The 21,962-nt window shown below is 45.5% G+C and overlaps 1 protein-coding gene across 1 annotated transcript in view; it reads left to right on the forward strand.

Annotated features, from left to right (window-relative positions):
- LOC120939904 (papilin-like) overlaps positions 1 to 12,500 on the forward strand; it is an 87,139-nt gene extending 74,639 nt beyond the window's left edge. Inside the window, exons 7-10 of the mRNA XM_040352333.1 lie at positions 2,879 to 3,070; positions 3,262 to 3,441; positions 7,198 to 7,365; positions 12,309 to 12,500. Coding sequence (XP_040208267.1) covers positions 2,879 to 3,070; positions 3,262 to 3,441; positions 7,198 to 7,365; positions 12,309 to 12,379 — 611 coding nt within the window. The 3' untranslated portion in view covers positions 12,380 to 12,500. The remainder of the gene's footprint in view (positions 1 to 2,878; positions 3,071 to 3,261; positions 3,442 to 7,197; positions 7,366 to 12,308) is intronic.
- Positions 12,501 to 21,962: the final 9,462 nt, after the last annotated feature.

Consider the following 21,962-nt stretch of genomic DNA (forward strand, 5'->3'; position numbering starts at 1 on the left):
GAGGTATCACCGCGATCATTAGAGCGAGAGCAATAATTCTAGACCTTCTCTGTAACTCAAAACATGCAACCTGTAGAATTTCTTTAAACTTCGCCTATGGAGATTTTTAAGGGTAAAAGTTTCTCGCCGTTCCACAAGCGGGCGCAATTTTGAATTGCTCGCCTAACATCATTATTCACAATATAAAAATAAATTAGGCTAACTTTACCTTTTAATTTTTCCAAAAAGTATATTTCTTCCAAAAAAGGTGCGCTTGTAAGACCACTGCGCAAATAGGGTGTGACAAAAAGTATTGCAATGACCGCCATTTTAATCTCTAGGGTGTTAGAAAAAAATATATATAATGTTTGGGGGTTCTAAGTAATTTTCTAGCAAAAAAAATGTATTTTAACTTGTAAACAACAAGTTTGAAAAAATAGGCCTGTTCCTTAAAGCGGGGGTTCACCCATACATAACACTTTTTCCCCTTAGATGGATGCTCGTTTTGTCTAGGGGAATCGGCTAGTTGTTTTAAAATATGAGCCGTACTTACCGTTTACGAGATGCATCTTCTCCGCCGCTTCCGGGTATGGGCTGCGGGACTGGGCGTTCCTATTTTGATTGACAGTCTTCCGAGTGGCTTCTGACGGTCGCATCCATCGCGTCACGATTTTCCGAAAGAAGCCGAACGTCGGTGCGCAGGCGCAGTATAGAGCCGCACCGACGTTCGGCTTCTTTCGGCTACTAATGACGCGATAGATGCGACCGTCGGAAGCCTCTCGGAAGACTGTCAATCAAGAAGGAACGCCCGCTCCCGAAGACCCATACCCGGAAGCGACGGAGAAGATGCATCTCGAAAACGGTAAGTAATGCTCATATTTTAAAACAACTAGCCGATTCCCCTAGACAAAACGAGCATCCATCTAAGGAGAAAAATTGTTTTATAGGTGAACTTCCGCTTTAAAGCGGGAGTTCACCCGAAAAATGTTTTTTAACCTTAGATTGAGGCTCATTTTGTGAAGGTGAATCGGGTAGTTTTTTTAAAATCTAAGCAGTACTTACCGTTTTAGAGAGCAATCTTCTCCGCCGCTTCCGGGTATGGGTCTTCGGGACTGGGCATTCCTATTTGATCGACAGTCTTCCGACAGGCTTCCGACGGTCGCATACATCGCGTCAAGAGTAGCCGAAAGAAGCCGAATGTCGGTGCGGCTCTATACGGCGCCCGCGCACCGACGTTCGGCTACTTTCGGAAAATCGTGACGCGATGTATGCGACCGTCGGAAGCCTGTCGGAAGACTGTCAATCAAATAGGAACGCCCAGTCCCGCAGCCCATACCCGGAAGCGGCGGAGAAGATTGCTCTCTAAAACGGTAAGTACTGCTTAGATTTTCAAAAAACAACCCGATTCCCCTAGACAAAACGAGCCTCAATCTAATGTTAAAAATTAACTTTTCGGGTGAACATCCACTTTAAGTGGTTAAACATGTATTGCAATATATGTGAACTAAATATCCCTGGTTTTCATTGCATAGTTTGATGGGAAGGGTGTAGCAGTGTGCAGGGGGTCCATCCAGAATTTGTAGGGGTCCAAACTGATGGCCCTCCCACTGTTGTGGACCTACAAGTCCCATCATGCCTCTGCCTGTGGGAATCATGCTTGTTACTGCCAGTCTTGCAATGCCTCATGGGAATTGTAGTTCTGCACCAGCTGGAAGGCCACCAGTTTGATAGCTGTGATGTAAGGGGTATGTACAGCGCTATTACTATAAGGAGATGGGTATTTGCTAAATATTTAGCCATGGCGGTTGCCAAGTAAAAATACAAACACTTTTCTTACCAAATAAGACTTTGAGACAAGTGTCTTCCATCCCCGATGAAACTTTTCAGTAAGGTTCCAACAGTCATCTTTATCACCAACTAGCTGAATACCCGGCGTTGCCCGGTCTTCCTACCTTAACCTTTTGGGGAGGAAAATCATAGTAATATAAATATACCCATCTTTTATATAAGGGTGTAGGTAAGGGTTAATTTAACTGTCATATATTTTTATTTGGCATATAAGTAATATGTGTAGCAGGTATTATTGAAATATCTCCAGGCGTACAGAAGTTATGTGGGAACATACATTTCCCATTGATTTGCATGGGACTTTAAACAAAAACCCCGACCCTCACAAATGGGGGTAGTTAAATTAACTATCCTATAGTTTAAGTGGACATATAAGTAAGATGTGACCAAGTGTTATCGAAATATCTACAGCCGTTTGGAAGTTATGAAGTAACATGTATTTCCCATAGAGTTGAATGGGACTTTAAAGAAAAACCCTGACCATGGCAAATGGGGGTGGGTAAGGGTTAAACCACCTATCCTATGTTTGTTGCTGACATATAAGTAACATGTGTGCCAAGTTTCATGTTAATATCTTTAGCCGTTTGGACGTGATGCTGGAACATGTATTTCCCATAGAGTTGAATGGGACTTTAAAGAAAAACCCCAACCATGGCAAATGGGGGTGGGTAAGGGTTAAACCACCTATCCTATGTTTGTTGCTGACATATAAGTAACATGTGTGCCAAGTTTCATGTTAATATCTTTAGCCGTTTGGACGTGATGCTGGAACATGTATTTCCCATAGGGTTGAATGGGACTTTAAAGAAAAACCCCAACCATGGCAAATGGGGGTGGGTAAGGGTTAAACCACCTATCCTATGTTTGTTGCTGACATATAAGTAACATGTGTGCCAAGTTTCATGTTAATATCTTTAGCCGTTTGGACGTGATGCTGGAACATACATACATACATACATACATACACACACACACGTTGAGTTTTATATATATATATATATAGATTATCTCTTCCATTGATATTTGATATTTAGGTGTTTCTTCTTTCCAGCTCATGTCTGTGACCAGCCTCTAGACGCCAGTCCATGTAATACAGGCCCACAAACGGGCACAAACAGAGGCCCATCCTGCGCTATTACTATGATCAGAAGACGGGCACTTGCGAGTCATTCCTCTATGGCGGTTGTGGCGGAAACAAAAACAAGTTTGCTACTCAGAAAGCCTGAGGCTCTGTGCATATCAGGTAAGTTTTCTTTTATTTGTTTGTCATTGTAAATTGCTTAATATTTTTGATTCATTCGTTATTCATTAGTGCTACATCCAGCCCAGCTGAAACTTGTTCTGTAAAGTTAGTCATGGTGGTGTTATATTGTGATATATTTTTTCTTTGCTATTCGATATTGAGGCGTTTATGTTTTTTTTTTTTTTCCTCAGATATAACGTGTAACCCTCCTCCATTCTTTCCATCTGATGAGGACGATCACGGACCGTTTTCACTTCCATGGTATTATGATCAGGACACAAAAACTTGCCAGAAATTCTACTCACACTTTTGTAAAGGAGATGGAGGCCGATTTCATACTTTAGAAGACTGCAAACGCACCTGCAACTCAGGTATTTTTATTGTGTGTCGCTCAGTAGGAATTTATTTCAGCTCAGATTTACTGTACACACTTCTTTTTCTAAAGTCCACCACATTGCAGCCTCTGGCCCCATACTACCACCATCATTACACAGGACCCCCTCCCCCATACTACCCTCATCATTACACAGGACCCCCTCCCCCATACTACCACCATCATTACACAGGACCCCCTCCCCCATACTACCCTCATCATTACACAGGACCCCCTCCCCCATATTACCCTCATCATTACACAGGACCCCCTCCCCCATACTACCCTCATCATTACACAGGACCTCCCTCCCCATACTACCCTCATCATTACACAGGACCCCCCTCCCCCATACTACCCTCATCATTACACAGGACCCCCTCCCCCATACTACCCTCATCATTACACAGGACCTCCCTCCCTCATACTACCCTCATCATTACACAGGACCCCCTCCCCCATACTACCCTCATCATTACACAGGACCTCCCTCCCCATACTACCCTCATCATTACACAGGACCCCCCTCCCCCATACTACCCTCATCATTACACAGGACCTCTCTCCCCCATACTACCACCATCATTACACAGGACCTCCTCCCCATACTACCACCATCATTACACAGGACCCCCCTCCCCGATACTACCCTCATCATTACACAGGACCTCCCTCCCCCATACTACCACCATCATTACACAGGACCTCCTCCCCCATACTACCACCATCATTACACAGGACCCCCCTCCCCGATACTACCCTCATCATTACACAGGACCTCCCTCCCCCATACTACCACCATCATTACACAGGACCTCCTCCCCCATACTACCACCATCATTACACAGGACCCCCCTCCCCGATACTACCCTCATCATTACACAGGACCCCCTCCCCCATACTACCACCATCATTACACAGGACCTCCTCCCCCATACTACCACCATCATTACACAGGACCCCCCTCCCCGATACTACCCTCATCATTACACAGGACCTCCCTCCCCCATACTACCACCATCATTACACAGGACCTCCTCCCCCATACTGCCCTCATCATTACACAGGACCTCCTCCCCCATACTACCACCATCATTACACAGGACCCCCCTCCCCGATACTACCCTCATCATTACACAGGACCTCCCTCCCCCATACTACCACCATCATTACACAGGACCCCCTCCCCCATACTACCCTCATCATTACACAGGACCTCCCTCCCCCATACTACCCTCATCATTACACAGGACCCCCTCCCCCATACTACCCTCATCATTACACAGGACCTCCCTCCCCCATACTACCACCATCATTACACAGGACCCCTTCCCCATACTACCCTCATCATTACACATGACCCCCTCCCCCATACTACCACCATCATTACACAAGACCCCTCCCCCATACTACCACCATCATTACACAGGACCCCCTCCCCATACTACTCTCATCATTACACAGGACCCCTTCCCCTATACTACTCTCATCATTACACATGACCCCCTCCCCCATACTACCACCATCATTACACAAGACCCCTCCCCCATACTACCACCATCATTACACAGGACCCCCTCCCCATACTACTCTCATCATTACACAGGACCCCTTCCCCATACTACCCTCATCATTACACATGACCCCCTCCCCCATACTACCACCATCATTACACAAGACCCCTCCCCCATACTACCCTCATCATTACACAGGACCCCATACTACCCTCATCATTACACGGGACCCCTCCCCCAACTACCCTCATTACACAGGACCCCTCCCCATACTACCCCCATCATTACACAGGACCCCTTCCCAATACTACCCTCATTACACAGGACCCCTCACCCATACTACCCCCATCATTACACTGGACTCCCCCTCCCGATAGTGCCCCATCATTACATTCATTCAATATGTCACAGTACATGTTGGCATTCATGGTTCCCTCAATGAACTGTAGCTCCTCAGTACCGGCAGCACTCATGCAGCTACAGACCATGACACTCCCACCACCAGGCTTGACTGTAGTCTTTGTACTGCTCACCTGGTTGCCGCCACACACGGTTCCAGTAATCCATGTCCTTAGTCTGCTTGTCTTTAGCAAACTGTTTGCAGGCTTTCTTGTGCATCATCTTGGTATTGTGTGTGCTTTGTAAAGACACTTGTGTGAGTCTGGGTAAAGATTGTTGTGAGAAGGAAATGAAAAGTGGAAGTAACAGAAAAAAATATATTTTACCAAAACATGAAAACATTCCACATTCAAGCATTCTCAAAGGTGTTGTAAAGGTACAACCCCCCCCCCCCTAAATAGCTTCCTTTTCCTTAGTGCAGTCCTCCTTCACTTACCTCATCCTTCCATTTTGCTTTTAAATGTCCTTATTTCTTCTGAGAAATCCTCACTTCCTGTTCTTCTGTCTGTAACTTCACACAGTAATGCAAGGCTTTCTCCCTGGTGTGGAGTGTCGTGCTCTCCCCCTCCCTTGGACTACAGGAGAGTCAGGACGCTCTCTCCATTGCAGATAGAGAAAGGAGCTGTGTGTTAGTGGGCGTCATAACTCTCCTGTAGTCCAAGGGAGGGGGCGAGCACAACACTCCACACCAGGGAGAAAAACTTAAAGCTAACGCAGAAAAACGCTAATAAACGCTATTGCAAAAACTTTGAAAGACTCACTGCAAAGCTACTGGCATTTTTATACCATTATTTTAACGTCCAGTGTGCATGGAGTCTAATGCCGCGTACACACGATCATTTTTCAGCATGAAAAAAACGTTGTTTTTAAAAAATGTCATTTAAAATGATCGTGTGTGGGCTGCACATCGTTTTTCAGGTTCTGAAAAACTAGCAATTTTTTTTCGAACATGCTGCATTTTTTAACGTCATTTTAAACTATGTCGTTTTTCGGGTTGTAAAAAATTACCGTGTGTGGGCTAAAACGATGTAAAAAACCTGCGCATGCTCAGAAGCAAGTTATGAGAAGGGAGCGCTCGTTCTGGTTAAAATACCATTCGTAATGGAGTAAGCACATTCATCACGTTGTAACAGACAGAAAAGCGCAAATCGTCTTTTACTAACACGAAATCAGCTAAAGCAGCCCCAAGGGTGGCGTCATCTGAATGGAACTTCCCCTTTATAGTGCCGTCGTACGTGTTGTATGTAACCGCGCTTTGCTAGAGCATTTTTAAAAAATGATGGTGTGTGGGCAACGTCGTTTTAATGATGAAGTTGGGAAAACTTTGTTTTTTCTACATGCTGAAAAACGTTGTTTTTTTTTTATGCTGAAAAATGATCGCGTGTACGCGGCATAAGGGTTTGGGCGCTATTTGGTTTCAGGGAACTATAGTAAATTTGATTTTGGGAGAATTTTTTTACTAGCACTATAGTGAATACTGTTTTAGCGCTAATTACCTCGATTAGCACTTATTAGCGCAAATTTGTGGTAATTATCGCTAATTAGCGCCGCGGCGCTGTAGTAAATGACTCCCTATATCTCTTTTTCCATTGCCTGTGACTTGACTCCAAAAATCAGTCTATGTAAGGTGTATGTAGAACGCTACGGAGACGGGTATTTGCCGGGTATATAGCCATGGCGATTGTCAAGGAAATGCAAACGATTTTCTTACCAAAGAAGACAGTGAGACAAGTGTCTTCCATCCTCCATGAAACTTTTCAGTAAGGTTCCAACAGTCATCTTTATCACCAATTATCTCTTCCATTGATATTTGATATTTAGGTGTTTCTTTCCATTTCTAGACTCTGACCAGCCTCTAAAACCCGATCCATGTAAGGGGTACATAAAGCGCTATTACTATGATAAGAAAACAGGCACTTGCAAGTCTTTCATCTATGGCGGCTGTGGCGGAAACGAAAATAATTTTGCTACTAAAGAAAAATGTGAGACTTTGTGCAAACCGAAACCAGGTATAGTTTCTTTTTTTTGTGCATGTTCTGTGCAGATGTAATGTATAGTGTAAAAAATATATATTTTTGTGGATGTTCCTAAGGAAAAGATATCATGGCTGATTCTTAAAACTTTTTGACAGTCTTTGTCCCCACACAGAGTGAACTATACCTCATTCACATACAAAGCAGGAGGATGGTTTCTAAATTTGTAACCCTTTGTGAGGACAGACATTGAGGTTGATTTACTAAAGTCAAATCCACTTTGCACTAAATTGCATTTGGAAGGGCAGTCGCTGTAGAGGGGAAGATCTGAAATGAGGGGAAGCTCTGCTGATTTTATCATCCAATCAGGTGGAAGCTAAAATGCTATTTTTTATTTTCCCTGTATGTCCCACTCAGATCTACAGCGACTGCACTTATAAGCATGGGCGTCCGCTCCATAGGGCAAGGGGGGTCGTTTGCCCCCCCCCTGAAATTGCCAGGGAGAGCCAGGAGCAGGGCTGAACTGGCCCTGGGGACGATTTAGGCGGTGACTGCAGCGCTCCCCTCCCCTCTAGTTGTCCCTTATTAAGAGTGCCTGTCCCTCTTCTGGAATCAAATACATTTGTCCCTCATTCCGAAAGGTTCCTCTTTTAGACCTGCAATAAATATACTGTCCATATAGTATAGTGTTTCAGTCAAGGGAAAGGTGCTGTGTAATGTAAAGGGGTCCAGAGCTGTGGGGTGCTGTGTAATGTAAAGGGGTTCAGTGATGCAGAGTACTGTGTAATGTAAAGGGGTCCAGAGGTGCAGTTGTGGAGAGGGGGGTACACAGTAGTGACAAAGAGATATTGAAAGATGCAGGGGACACAGTGGGGTGTTTTTACATTTTAACGTGGGGGGGGGGGGCGTTTTTAACCACCGCTAGCGGTCGAAGAAAGGGTAAAATGCGACTGTGTTTCACCGCTGCCGAAGCACCCCCCTCTGAAAAAATTTCTGCGGATGCCCATGCTTATAAGTGCACTTGTAGTGCAAAGTGGAGTTGCCTTTAGTAAATAACCCCCATTGCTAAAATCTAGTTTACAGCTAATAATGAACTGTAAAACAGTACAGACAGAGTTAATTATGTTAAACATTACTCCACAGCCCCCTCCTAAACATCACAAAGCAGGGAGCACATGTAAGCATTTTTACCACTTCAATACTGAACACTTTCACCTCCTTCTTGCCCAGGACAATTTTAGGCTTTAAAGTGATTGTAAAGCTTTGTTTTTTATTAATTTTTTAAATAACAAACATATTATACTTACCTCCACTGTTCAGTTCATTTTGCACAGAGTGGTCCTGATCCTCGACTTCTGGGGTCCCCCGGCGGCACTGATCGCTCCTCCGCGCATCGTATAACCCCCTAGGAGAAGCGCTCTCTCGGAGGGTTACCTTGCGGGAACGCTCCCAAGTCCAGTATTTGCGTCCATAGATGCAGAATGCCAGACTCGGCCCTGCCCCCCGGGCCACTGGATTTGATTGACAGCAGTGGGAGTCAATGGCTGCGCTGCTATCAATCTATCCACTGAAGAGCCGAGTCAGAGGTGAAGAGCGTGTCTCTGACATGGGAAATACAGAGCTCAGGTGAGTAAAACAGGGGGGCTGGGGGGCCAGTCAGTGACAGAAGTTTTTTTTACCTTAGTGCATAGGATGCATTAAGGTGAAAAAACATGAGGGTTTACCACACCCGTTTTACTTACCTGAGCCCCAAATTTCCCAGGGTGCGATCCCGCGTCGTTCGCCCCATGACTAATCGGCTCTTCATTGGATAGATTGATAGCAGCACAGTCAATGGCTCCTGCTGCTGTCAATCAAATGATGCGGCCGCCGGGGGGTGTGGCCGAGTCATACACTCTGCGTCTATGGACGCTGATTATATGACACAGGAGCGTGCCCGCAAGGTAACCCTCTCCATAGAGAGCTTCCCAGAGGGGGTTAGCTATTGAGGGGAGGAGCCGCGAGGATATTAAAAGATATCCAAAGCTTTGAATATGGCAGTAAGTACAGCAGGAGAAATACAGGCTGCTCTCCAAAAAGACGGTGAGGTTGTTTTTAAGGAGCACAATTCAACACTACTTGAACAAAAAATAGCTGCATGTTTGAGCTGCCAGAAGGAAGCCTTTACTGCGCCATTGCCACAAAAAAGCCAATGAGGCATGTCAAGGTGTTGGGCATATTATAACCAGGCTTTTTTTGTGGAACTTGTACAGTAAAAGCTTTTTTCTGGCAACTTGACCTTGCAGCTTTTTTTTGTTCAAGTATCATCTTATTGTGCTCCTTAAAAGCAACCACACCATCTTTTTCCAGAGCTGACTGTATTTCTCCTGATGTTACCTGTGGGTCTTTCTTTGTTTCCCAAACAGTTCCTGTGGCAGTTGTGGCTGAAATCTTTCTTGATCTACCTGACCTTGGCTTGGTATCAAGAGATCCCCAAATGTTCTACTTCTTATTAACCCCCTGGCGGTATTCCCGAGTCTGACCCGGGGTTACATTTTTGTGCTGCGATTGGTAACCCCCGAGTCAGACTCGGGCTCGCCTCGCAGCATCCATAGACAGGGTTTACTTACCTTGTCCCTGGATCCAGCGATGCCACCGCGCTGTGTGAGCGAGCGGGTTCTCGCTCGATTCACACAGGGCCTCTGTGTGCCGCCGATCTCCGTTCCCTGCGACGTTACGACGCACGGGGGCGGAGAACAGCGCCAAATTCAAAAAGGTAAACAAACCCAATACATACAGTATACTGTAATCTTATAGATTACATTACTGTATGTAAAAAATACACACACCCCTTGTCCCTAGTGGTCTGCCCAGTGCCCTACATGTACTTTTATATAATAAAAACTGTTCTTTCTGCCTGGAAACTGTAGATTGTCCATAGCAACCAAAAGTGTCCCTTTATGTCAAAAATGGTTTTAGAGCAGCTAGAAAACAGCGATAATAAATTATAATCACTTGCAGAATTGTGCGATAGCGATTTGTGGGGAAATTCGTCATAACAAAAATAAAAGTAATGACAGCGACAATTCTGCAACTGAGCAAATTTCAGTAATTTTGATTTGATTACATTATTGAATAATTTTTATTATAATTATATTATTATTTGTTAGAATTATTTATAATTATTTATTATATTATAATTTATAATTTTGTTTTAAAAAAAAAATCATACCCGGGAGGCCTACTAGACTCTTGTTTGGTCAGATTTAAGTGAGTTATTCCTAAAAATGACAGGCCTACAGTATAAAACGCCAAATTTCCTTGCAAATAATGGTACCGCTTTCAGCACCTATAATCGGAAATAATCATACCGCTAGGGAGGTAAAGGAGTTGTAAAGGTAAATTTTGTTTTCCCTAAATAGCTTCCTTTACCTTAGTGCAGTCGTCCTTCACTTACCTCATCCTTCCATTTTGCTTTTAAATGTCCTTATTTCTTCTGAGAAATCCTCACTTCCTGTTCTTCTGTCTGTAACTCCACACAGTAATGCAAGGCTTTCTCCCTGGTGTGGAGAAAACCTCTTGAGGGGGAGGGGGCGAGCAGGAGGGTCAGGACGCCCACTAACATAGTAGAGATCATCCTGACTTGCCTGCTCACCCCCTCCCCCCTCAAGAGGCTTTCTCCACACCAGGGAGAAAGCCTTGCATTACGGTGTTGAGTTACAGACAAAAGAACAGGAAGTGAGGATTTCTCAGAAGAAATAAGGACATTTAAAAGCAAAATCGAAGAATGAGGTAAGTGAAGGAGGACTGCACTAAGGTAAAGGAAGCTATTAAGGGAATTTTTTTTTTTTTACCTTTACAACCCCTTTAAGGGCCCTTTCAGACGTGCGGACCGTATGTCCGCTTTTCCATCCATCCGTTTGCGGATGAAAAAGGGACATGCGATGGTCCCTATGTGATTGCGGGTGTCAGCAGATAAACATCCGCTGACACCCGTAATCACCCGCCTCCGCAAAGACCTGATTTTGCAGACGGAGGAATGTCCTATTTTTTCTTCCGTCTGCGGATCGGATGAACATGGACACACGGTCCATGTTCATCCGATCCCCCCATAGGGGAGAGCGGAGAAAAGACAGGGCGGTCCCTGCCAGCCGCCAGCTCAGCGGGGATATACGGAGCGATCCCCACTGAGCTTACGGACACACGGAGGCGGATCATTACTGATCCGCCCCATGTGAAAGGGCCCTAAGTGATTGAAAAGTACTGACTGGCATTTTCAAGGTTTTGGATATTATGTACTACAGGGATAGTTATGCGTGGCCACAGCTATTACATGGTACACAATGAATGGCTATGAATGAAAGCCATTCATTGTGTACGCTATGATTGGTCACAGCAATCACATTATACTGGGGCCAGCCAGGTACACTGTGTCCGGGACACAGTGGGTGACAGATTGAGCCGCAGTGTGGCTGCTAGAGCACACAGGAGGAGTGCGACTGGGAGGATGTCATATGAAGTCCTCATGGAACCAGAGAGCTCCCGCCCTGACATGATATTATTACTATAGGTTAAGCAAATAAAAAGGTAACTGGCAAATTATATATACATATATATATATATATATATATATATATATATATATATATATATATATATATATATATATAATTTATATATTTATATTTTTTATGTTATGCTATGTTAATGCAAACACATAACTGATATATTATAGGGGTTATCCCAATTTGGCTGCAAACGTGTCTAAATTAAACCTGAAAACAGTGAACCCCTTCTTTGCCCAAGCAGGGAAAAACATTGGGGTCACTTGCAGTCTGCTTCAGTTTAGGGTGAAGAAAACCAGAGTTAGCTTAGATTAATTACATTAACTATAATTACTTTTTAAAATTGATATACTGTGTTTTTTATTACTCATTTATAACATGCCTGCAATGGGATTCATTATTGATTTGTAAATTTATGTTTTTCTTTTCTGACAGTCCATGGAACCTCACCGATGTGGCATTACTATTGGATGTCATCTTTGGACGATGAGCATATGTTCTCTTGAGTGGAGACTGTTTTGTTACGTTCCTTCCAAAATATTGTAAGAAGTTGTATCTTGTTTGAGCTTTCCTGGGCCTTTGTCATCCATGGTTCAACCTTTAAATAAACATATTAACTCAGTCTAAGTTGTTTGTCCATTATATAATTTAAAAGCAGGGGTGTCCAACATTTTGACCTTCCTGGGCCACACTGGAAGAAGAAGAATTGTTGTCTTGGACCAAACATAAAATATACTAACAATAAGGATAGCCGATGATCTATCACAAGTTAACCACTTAAGACCTGGACCTTTAGGCAGCTAAAGGACCCGGCCAGTTTTTGCGATTCGGCACTGCGTCGCTTTAACTGACAATTGCGCGGTCGTGCGACGTGGTTCCCAAACAAAATTGGCGTCCTTTTTTCCCCACAAATAGAGCTTTCTTTTGGTGGTATTTGATCGCCTGTGCGGTTTTTATTTTTTGGGCTATATCCAAAAAAAGAGCGTACATTTTGAAAAAAAACACAATATTTTTTACTTTTTGCTATAATAAATATCCCATTTTTAAAAAAAAATATATATTTTTTTTCTCAGTTTAGGCAGATACGTATTCTTCTGCATATTGTTGGTAAAAAAAGAAAAATTGCAATAACCTGGTTTGCGCAAAAGTTATATTGCCTACAAAATAGGGGACATAATGATTTATTTATTATTTATTTTTTACTAGGAATGGTGGCGATCTGCGTTTTTTTTCGGGACTGCGACATTATAGCGGACACATCGGACACTTTTGACACATTTTTGGGACCATTCACATTTATACAGTGAACAGTGCTATAAATATGCATTGATTACTGTATAAATGTGACTGGCAGGGAAGGGGATAACCACTGGGGGGGGGGCGGGGAAGGGGTTAAATGTGTATCCTGGGTGTGTTCTAACTGTAGGGGGGTGACTGGGGGAGGTGACCGATCTGTGTCCCTATGTACAAGGGACACAGATCGCTCTCCTCTCTCCCTGACAGGACGTGGAGCTCTGTGTTTACACACAAAGCTCCACGTCCCTGCTCAGTTACTGGGCAATCGCGGGTGCCCGGCGGCCATCGCGGCCGCCGGGCACGTGCACTGTGTTTCCAGTGACGTGATGGGTGCGCGCGCGCGCCGCCGCCGGCACGCGCGTCCTAGAGGCTTTAAATGACAGGACGTCATATGACGTCCTGTCGGAACAATAGAGCATTCCGCCCGCCATCATTTGACGGCGGGCGGCTGTCAAGTGGTTAACGACGGGGAAAAAAACACGCATGCTCAGAAGCAGGTTATGAGAAGGAAAATTTGCATAATCAGCCCAAAGGGTGTGACCAACCCCTTTATAGTGCCGTTGTACATGTTGTACGTCACCGTGCTTTGCTCGAGCATTTTTTTTTCACGATCGTGTGTATGCAAGGCAGGCTTGACAAGAATCACGTAGAGAAAAACTTTGTTTTTCCATGACATTAAAAACAGTCATGTGTACAAGCATAAAAATACCTAAAGTAAATTACATGCATTTAGAACATTATTATTAAATATATACAAAAAGTTTTCTTTATATATGATATATATATATATATATATATATATATATATATATATATATATATATATATATATACATGTAATCATTCACTTATGTATTATAAATGTAGTAGAAAGATGATGAATATTACATTGGATGCAATTTTTTTAAATATAAACAGCACGCTGGGTTCTGTCAATGAGGTTGCCAGTCAAGCAAGAAGTGGGTATCAGAATATACAATTAATGCAGGTTTGAGAAGGACATTTATAAGGAACAGGTGTTCATCCCGTTATGGAGAAATTATTCCAAAGATCAAGAAGCTGGTGGATCAACCAGAAGAGATATACTGGGACTGGGATGGAGGTCCCTAAAAATATAAGATAATAAATACAAATAATGGATTGTACCCCAATAGGGCTAAATGTTATTATCTTATATAGAAAGAGTAAAGATTTGCTACAATAACAGTTTATATGTTAAACAGTTAATAAAGGATAATGAAAAGTTATATATGTATATGTACCTGAGTATATCAGATCCATAACAGACCTAATAATGTCCACTGTCAATCCCGGGATCCGCTGCCCCATCTGTGGCTCGGGACCGGCTCGGGAGGGTGTCAGGAGGTAAGATGGGAGGGAGACCAGCATATTCCTCCTGGCTAATCTCCCTCCAGGCTGTGAATGCAGAAGTGATGTGTATTACATCCGCATTCACCTGTCAGTCATCTGGCTGCTATAGCCAGAGGGAAGAAGCGGATCTGTGCTTCATCAGCTTCTTTTGGGGTCCCCAGGTGACATTAGGGGTCCTAGAGACCCCTAATGTCTCCATAAATAGGACCTGCCAGTGTACCCTTGCTATTATATAGGGGGGATTTTTATCCCCCTATGTAATAGCAATGACATCAAGTGTAAAAAAGAGTAAAAAAAAAAAATAAGTAAATAAATATAAACAAAGTTTTAAAAAAAGCTCCAAAATATTTAAGTCCCCCACCCCCACGTTTACGCACATATAAACGTGGATGTTTATATGGACTGCCCCGGGTGCCCATAACTCTGGTTACGCCACTGCCGAGGCCATGCCTCGGGGCGGCAGGGGTGGCACGGCCCGCGCCGCTCCTGCAGCGACTTCACGGCTTTCGCGGCCACCCCCCGCATTTACATAGCCAGGCGCGCGGTCCATCTACTCTTGGTCCGGCCCCCAGGTCCAATATATGAACCCATTGCGGCCCTCGAGTGAAAACGTTTGCCCACCCCTGGTCTAGGGGTATGATGATGATGATGATGATGAAGAGAGCAGTAATGGAATGTCCAAACAGCCAGGTGTCTTTTTCTGTGCTTTTATTCTTGCCCAACACGGCAAACAATGAACTTGAGGTAGATAGAGAAAGATGGGTGAAAAGGAGAAGTTGCAGATTCAGGCTTGTATTGAATAGGAGCAGTCCTGCTTCAAGTAACACTTTGCTTCGTCGCCACTCCAGCCAGAGTAGGTGTAGTGTATCTGGACAGGCCTCTCACACCAACCTGGCAGCCAGAGTATCACTCAGAACTTGAGAAGAAACAAAGTCTCTGCCACAGACTTAATAGAACTGACGAGTCAGAACGGGACCTCTGCCACAGGTTCCTTCTCCAGAACATAGGTAGTGAGGAAGATCCTCTTTGGTAAATTAGTGCCTGAATCTCCCTCAGGTAGTCTTTCAAATGGTCACCGACTGACAGGTTGCCATCAAACAAACTGTCAATGTCCGGTCACCTCGATCCCCGATGGTTTGTCTAGGCCCTGTTGGATCGCCTGCCTCCGGGCTCACCTCAGACTGACTCCCCATCGAACAGCACAACTCGCTTGGGATCTTCTTCAGAATTTTGGGGACCCAGTAGATGACTGGGGCCCCACCACAGCTTCAGTTGCTCCGGGCCATCGTAGTCCCGGAACCAAGGACACCGCGTAGCACGTGCGCCCCGGCCTGGTAGGCCATATCGCCGGGGCCGGTGATGTGCGCACACCCTGAAGGTGGGTGCCGCACCCGGAACTAGCAGAAGAACGAACCCACAAAATGGCGTTCTCTCTAGAAGTACCCTCCCCCAGCATGCTCCGCGAGGGAGAAACTCCTCTGATTGACTGCTGGCAAGAGGCGCCTCAGACCGAACTCCACTGCTGCCACCTGTCGCCCAGAGATGGAAAGGTATCTCTGGAACACAGAATGAACTGGCAGTACAGCCCAGCTAGAGTAGAGGCCTAATTTACATGAATTAGTTTGATGAGAGTAAACTAACTCTCTCATCCCCCTCTAAATTTAAGATAGCACCTGGACTGAAAGTACACAGGCGCTACATTTGGAATTAATACTATCAGTGCCTTAAAAGTCCACCCAGGGGAACCCCCTTTTTTCTTTTCTCATATATACTGGATGTGGGCACAAGCATACATTTGCCATTCACCCCCCTCTCTTTTAACAACAGGGAATGGGAACATGGAAAAACAAGTGCATTACCACAAAGGGTCACTAGAGGACAGCATGTGAACTAAATAAACGTCCATAGAAAAATGGTTCAGGGACACAATCTATCTAAATTCTATTCTCTATTGGGGTGGCACAATATGTGCTGTCTGCTTAACAGAGAGCTGTGATTGGTTAGTATAGGCTGCTCAGTGTGCTCTGGTGCTGCTTATGCTGTCTGAGTGTCCCGGTGCCCAAGAACTTAGGAAGGTTCTGGGCTATAGGTGGAGATTAGGCATATGAGCAGCATGAATATTCATACATCCCTGGTCAGTTGTAAGGGGAGGTTCCCCTAGACATGCTGGATGTTGGTATTTATGTTCAAGGTGCACATGGGCTTGTGGTAATTCCTGGAGAGGATTGCACCAGGCTGGGAGAGTGGCTTTGCCTCCCCCAGCATTTTGCTGCCATGTAGCCTCAGATAGGCGACCTGAGGCCAGGGATGTATTTAGGTTTTGTGCTGCCCTAGGCCTGACTAAACTTGTGCACCCCTAATTTAAATATGACCCACCTCTTCCTGTCAAGGCCACACCCCTTGCGGTTTAAGACCCACCCTGAAATTTTCGAATGGGGACACTAGTTCTGATGGCCTGGGGGAAGGGGGGCAATGGATTTCCTTAATTTGCATAGATTTCCTCTCACTTCCTGTTTAGCTATGGGACAGGAAGTGAAGGAAGATCTCTGCAATGGGACAGGGATGGTAAAAAATGTGATGCAACGCCACCTCCCCCCCACAGTTGCAGAATGCCAACCGCCCACATACTGAAAGCAGTGCGGCCAATTTATGGGGGCGCTTAACTAATTTGCCTAACAGTGTAGCACAAGCCGGCGGAGACACTGTCCGTGCTGCCCCGCTGCAAAGTGCTGCCCTAGGCCTGGGCCTTGTTGGCCTAGGCCAGGATACAGCATTGCCTGAGGGTCTGAATTGCTGACATGTGGCTTCAGATGGGAGATCTGAGAGCCTGAAGTCTGTGTGGCAACCCTGGACCTACCATAGCTGACAGAGGGGGAGGCTTCAGTGCATCTGGCTTGGCATCATGGAGAGGAAAGGCTGTCGGTGGAGCTGTAAAAGACTTGTGAGTAGAGACATCCTTAGGAACCTTAGACAGTTATACCCTCTTGTGCTCTAAGTCAGCTGAGGGCCCATACAAGGAAAAATGCTTGCTAATGTTCTTAAAGCTTTGTCCAGAACTGTACATTACCTTACTGAGGGACATTGCTCTGTTCTGAAAACAGTTTGTTGCTGCTGTGAAGAAGTCTGCATGTCTGCAAGGACTTCAGTCACATTTCACTAGTAAAGGACGTTAGAGTCCTCATTGTGAAAAGTTCAGTTTGGAAGTATCCCACTATATCCCTTACCATATACAAGTTCTCCAATAAAGCAACAACAACAAATCACATAGACTGGAACAGGTACATCTGAGCTACTACCTCCTGTGTGATGCCCGAACAGCCTGGGAAGTCTCTTCAAACCCCCCATGTGCAATCTGTGCAAAAATAAATTAACCACTTCCATACCAGGCACTTACGCACCTTCCCGCCCAAGCCAATTTTCACCTTTAGCACTGTCGCAATTTGAATGACAATTGCGCGGTTGTGCTACACTGTACTCAAATGAAATTTTAATCATTTTGTTCCCACAAATAGAGCTTTCTTTTGGTGGTATTTGATCACCTCTGCGATTTTTATTTTTTGCACAACAACTAAAAAAAGACCAACATTTTTGAAAATAAATATGTTTTTATTTTTTTTCTGTATTTTTTTTGTAAATAAGTACGTTTTTTTCTTCAATTATGGGCACTGATATGGCAGCACTGGTGGGCACCGATGAGGTGGCACTGATGGGCACCGATAGGCAGAACTGATGGGCACTGATAGGCGGTGCTGGTATGCTGCACTGATGGGCACTCATAGGCAGCATTGATGGGCACTCATAGGCGGCACTGATGGGCACTCATAGGCGGCACTGATGGGAACTCATAGGCGGCACAGATGGGCACTCATAGGCACACTGGGCACTCTTTGGCGTCACTGATGGGCACTTATTCGTGGCACAGATGGGCACTGATAGGTGGGCACTGGGCATAGATGGGCACTAAGAGGTGGCACTGATGGACACTGGGTGGCACTGATGGACACTGGGTGACACTGAGGGGTGGTACTGATGGCATTGCTGGGCACAGTCAGTGCCCATGTTGCCAGTCAGTGCCCATTTGTGGGCACTGATTGGCATGATTGCATTAAAAACATTTTTTTTTGTATCTATTTGTGTTCTATTGAGCACTGGGGGGCAATCCCTGGTGGTCCAGTGTGGGGATCCGAGGGGGGGCTGCACTGATAAACAATCAGCGCGAACCCCCCCTGTCAGGAGAGTCACCGATCGGCTCTCCTCTACTTGCGTCTGCCAGACGGCTTTTCCTGTTTACATCGTGATCAGCCGTGATTGGACACGGCTGATCACGTGGTAAAGAGCCTCCGCCAGAGGCTCTTTACCGAGATCGGAGATGCAGGGTGTCAGACTGACACCCCGCATCACCGATCGCTGCGCTGCGCGCCCCCACGGGCGTACGCCGGCATGAAATCTTGCAGGACGTCAATAGACGTCCAGTCAGGATTTCACAACCACTTCCCGGACGTCAATCTCCTATTGACCGGGCGGCAGGGCTTTTTTTCAGGGGGAACTTGGGGGAACTCAGTTCCACCACCTCTGGCTCAGACCCTTTGGTGCCTGCTCACCACAATCACTTGTAAACACAGAAGTCTGGTTTCTGTGTTTACAAATGACAGCTCTGCACTCTGTGTAACCCCCCTGACCTCTGCACTCTGTGTGTAATGCAATCCTGGTATTTAATGTCCCTTTAAGACCCTTCTACTGTTTGTGAAATCTGAACGGGGTCGTGGTTAAGTTCCTGCACCTATTTTTTGAGAAAAAAAGCTCTGCCGGGCGGGAAGTGGTTAAAAAAGGCTGGTGCCATGGTAGTCAGCTAAAGCATTGTTTCAATAATGCAGGCGAACAACAGTCAAAAAATCCAACGCCATGATTAAGGCTTGGTGGTCAAAACGCATTGGCTTTTTTCACTGCTGCTCACCTGCCATAATGTTTTAGCCTTTTTCCATGGCACCAGCCTTTTTCCATTTATTTGCACAAATCCCCTAGACTGGTTACTGGAGTAACGAGCGAAAGTGTATGTGCATCTGGATGTGGGAATCTACCTTGTGCCTGGCTGCGTGGCAAAAGTGGGGAAGATCCAGGCAAAATACCAGAGGGCTCCTGCAGGGGTAGCACTACACTATAATTCACAAAAAAAAAGCTCAAAGCTTTAAAAAGATGTGATTGATATAGACCAGTGTTTCTCAACATTTTTTTAGTCAAGGTACACTTTAAAATTCTGCATAGCCTAGAGGCACCCCATTCTAAAATGTAATAAACAAAACTAATAGTTTTGCCTAACGCAGCAACATCCACAAATGTAGGGCACCTAATGTTAGGGGAGGTTTATTCTTCAAAATAAATACACCTTTGCACATTGGTAATGACTAGTATTACAATGTTTCTCTTCTCCCTCAGTTTCTCTCCCTCACTCAGCAAATGTGACCCCAGTGCTGAATGAGAGGGGTGGGGAGGGGCAATCAAGGATGCTGTGCAGGCACCCAACATTAAAGCGGAGCTCCACCCCAAAGTGGAACTCCCGCTGATCGGAACCCTCCCCCCTCCGGTGTCACATTTGACACCTTTCAGGGGGGAGGGGGTGCAGATACCTGTCTAAAGACAGGTATTTGCACCCACTTCCGGCCACACAGTCTTGGGCAGACTGCGGGCATGACGTCACCTCCCCCCCGCCCCTGTTGTGTTCTGGGAACACTCGGCTCCCAGTACACAGCGGGAGCCAATCGGCAGGCGTAGCGCGACTTGCATATGCGCCGTAGGGAACAGGGCAGCGAAGCCGGAGCGCTTCACTTCCTGGTTCCCTCACCGAGGATGGCAGGGGGGGGCAGCAGAGTGACGAGCGAACGCTCGTCCTCTGCTGCGGACGGCGCTGGACTCCAGGACAGGTAAGTGTCCTAATATTAAAAGTCAGCAGATGCAGTATTTGTAGCTGCCGGCTTTTAATATTTTTTTTTCAGCGGCGCTCTGCTTTAACCGAGTCTGATCCCGATTCAGCAATGTGCACTGTCCTGGCTCTCTGACTTCTCATTGGCTGAGTGACAGCAGCAGGAGCCACAGAGCTCGGGAGTGAGCATGCACTAGTGACCCCATAGCAAGCGGCTTGCTATGGGAGGGATCGGCAGGAAGGAGGAGACCAGAGCATGGTGGAGGACCCGAGAAGAGAAAAAACAGGACTGCTGTGTGCAAAACGATTGCACAGAGCAGGTAAGCATAACATGTTTGTTATTTCAGAAAAAAATGGCTTTAGTATCACTTTAAAGAGGAGCTTTTGGCTCCCCCAAAAATAATTGAAGTCAGCAGCTACACAGAGAAGACATTGCTGGACGTGGCAGGAGAGGAGCTTATTTAGCGGAAAAACTTGACTCACCTATCAGCAGTTGATTCTGTGTCTATTATCCGAGGAGAGGACTGCAAGCACTGTCGATTGCCCAGTATTGGGCACCAGTGGAAGTAACAGGCATTTTTTAATGCTAACATACCAGTGATTGCTTTGTGCCTAGGGATTCTACCATGGTTCAACAAGCATTGTGGACTGAATACACTATACTGCATATAGAAAGTGGACTTTAAACTTGATGGTTAAGTCCTTTTTGTTGCCAACAGTTTTATTGCAATACGGTTTATGTCAGCATCAGTGGCGGCTGGTGACATTTTAGAATGGGGGGCGCAAGACCCCGCCCCTCCACATTTGGTCCCTCCCACTTCTCATAAGCCACACCCCCTATAGAATACACTCACTCCGTCCCCTGTATTCCACTTGCTTCCCCTCATAGTGTCAGGAGTATACAGCTCAGCATCCCAGCACAGAGTATATAGCCCCAGCATCACAAATCATGGTATATAGCGCAGCCTTACAGATTGGCTCAAACAAACTAAAAAATTACACTGTTAGTTATGAAGGACTCTAAATGGGCATGAGATTATGAGAGACTGCGGACATACTGCACAAGATGACCAGAGACTGCGGACATACTGCACAAGATGACCAGATACTGCGCACATACTGCACAAGATGACCAGAGACTGCACACATACTGCACAAGATGACCAGAGACTGCGCACATACTGCACAAGATGACCAGAGACTGCGCACATACTGCACAAGATGACCAGATACTGCGCACATACTGCACAAGATGACCAGAGACTGCGGACATACTGCACAAGATGACCAGAGACTGCAGACATACTGCACAAGATGACCAGAGACTGCGCACATACTGCACAAGATGACCAGATACTGCGCACATACTGCACAAGATGACCAGAGACTGCGGACATACTGCACAAGATGACCAGAGACTGCGCACATACTGCACAAGATGACCAGAGACTGCGGACATACTGCACAAGATGACCAGAGACTGCGCACATACTGCACAAGATGAC

Source organism: Rana temporaria, chromosome 5 (assembly GCF_905171775.1).
Source record: "Rana temporaria chromosome 5, aRanTem1.1, whole genome shotgun sequence".
Taxonomy (NCBI): Eukaryota; Metazoa; Chordata; class Amphibia; order Anura; family Ranidae; genus Rana; species Rana temporaria.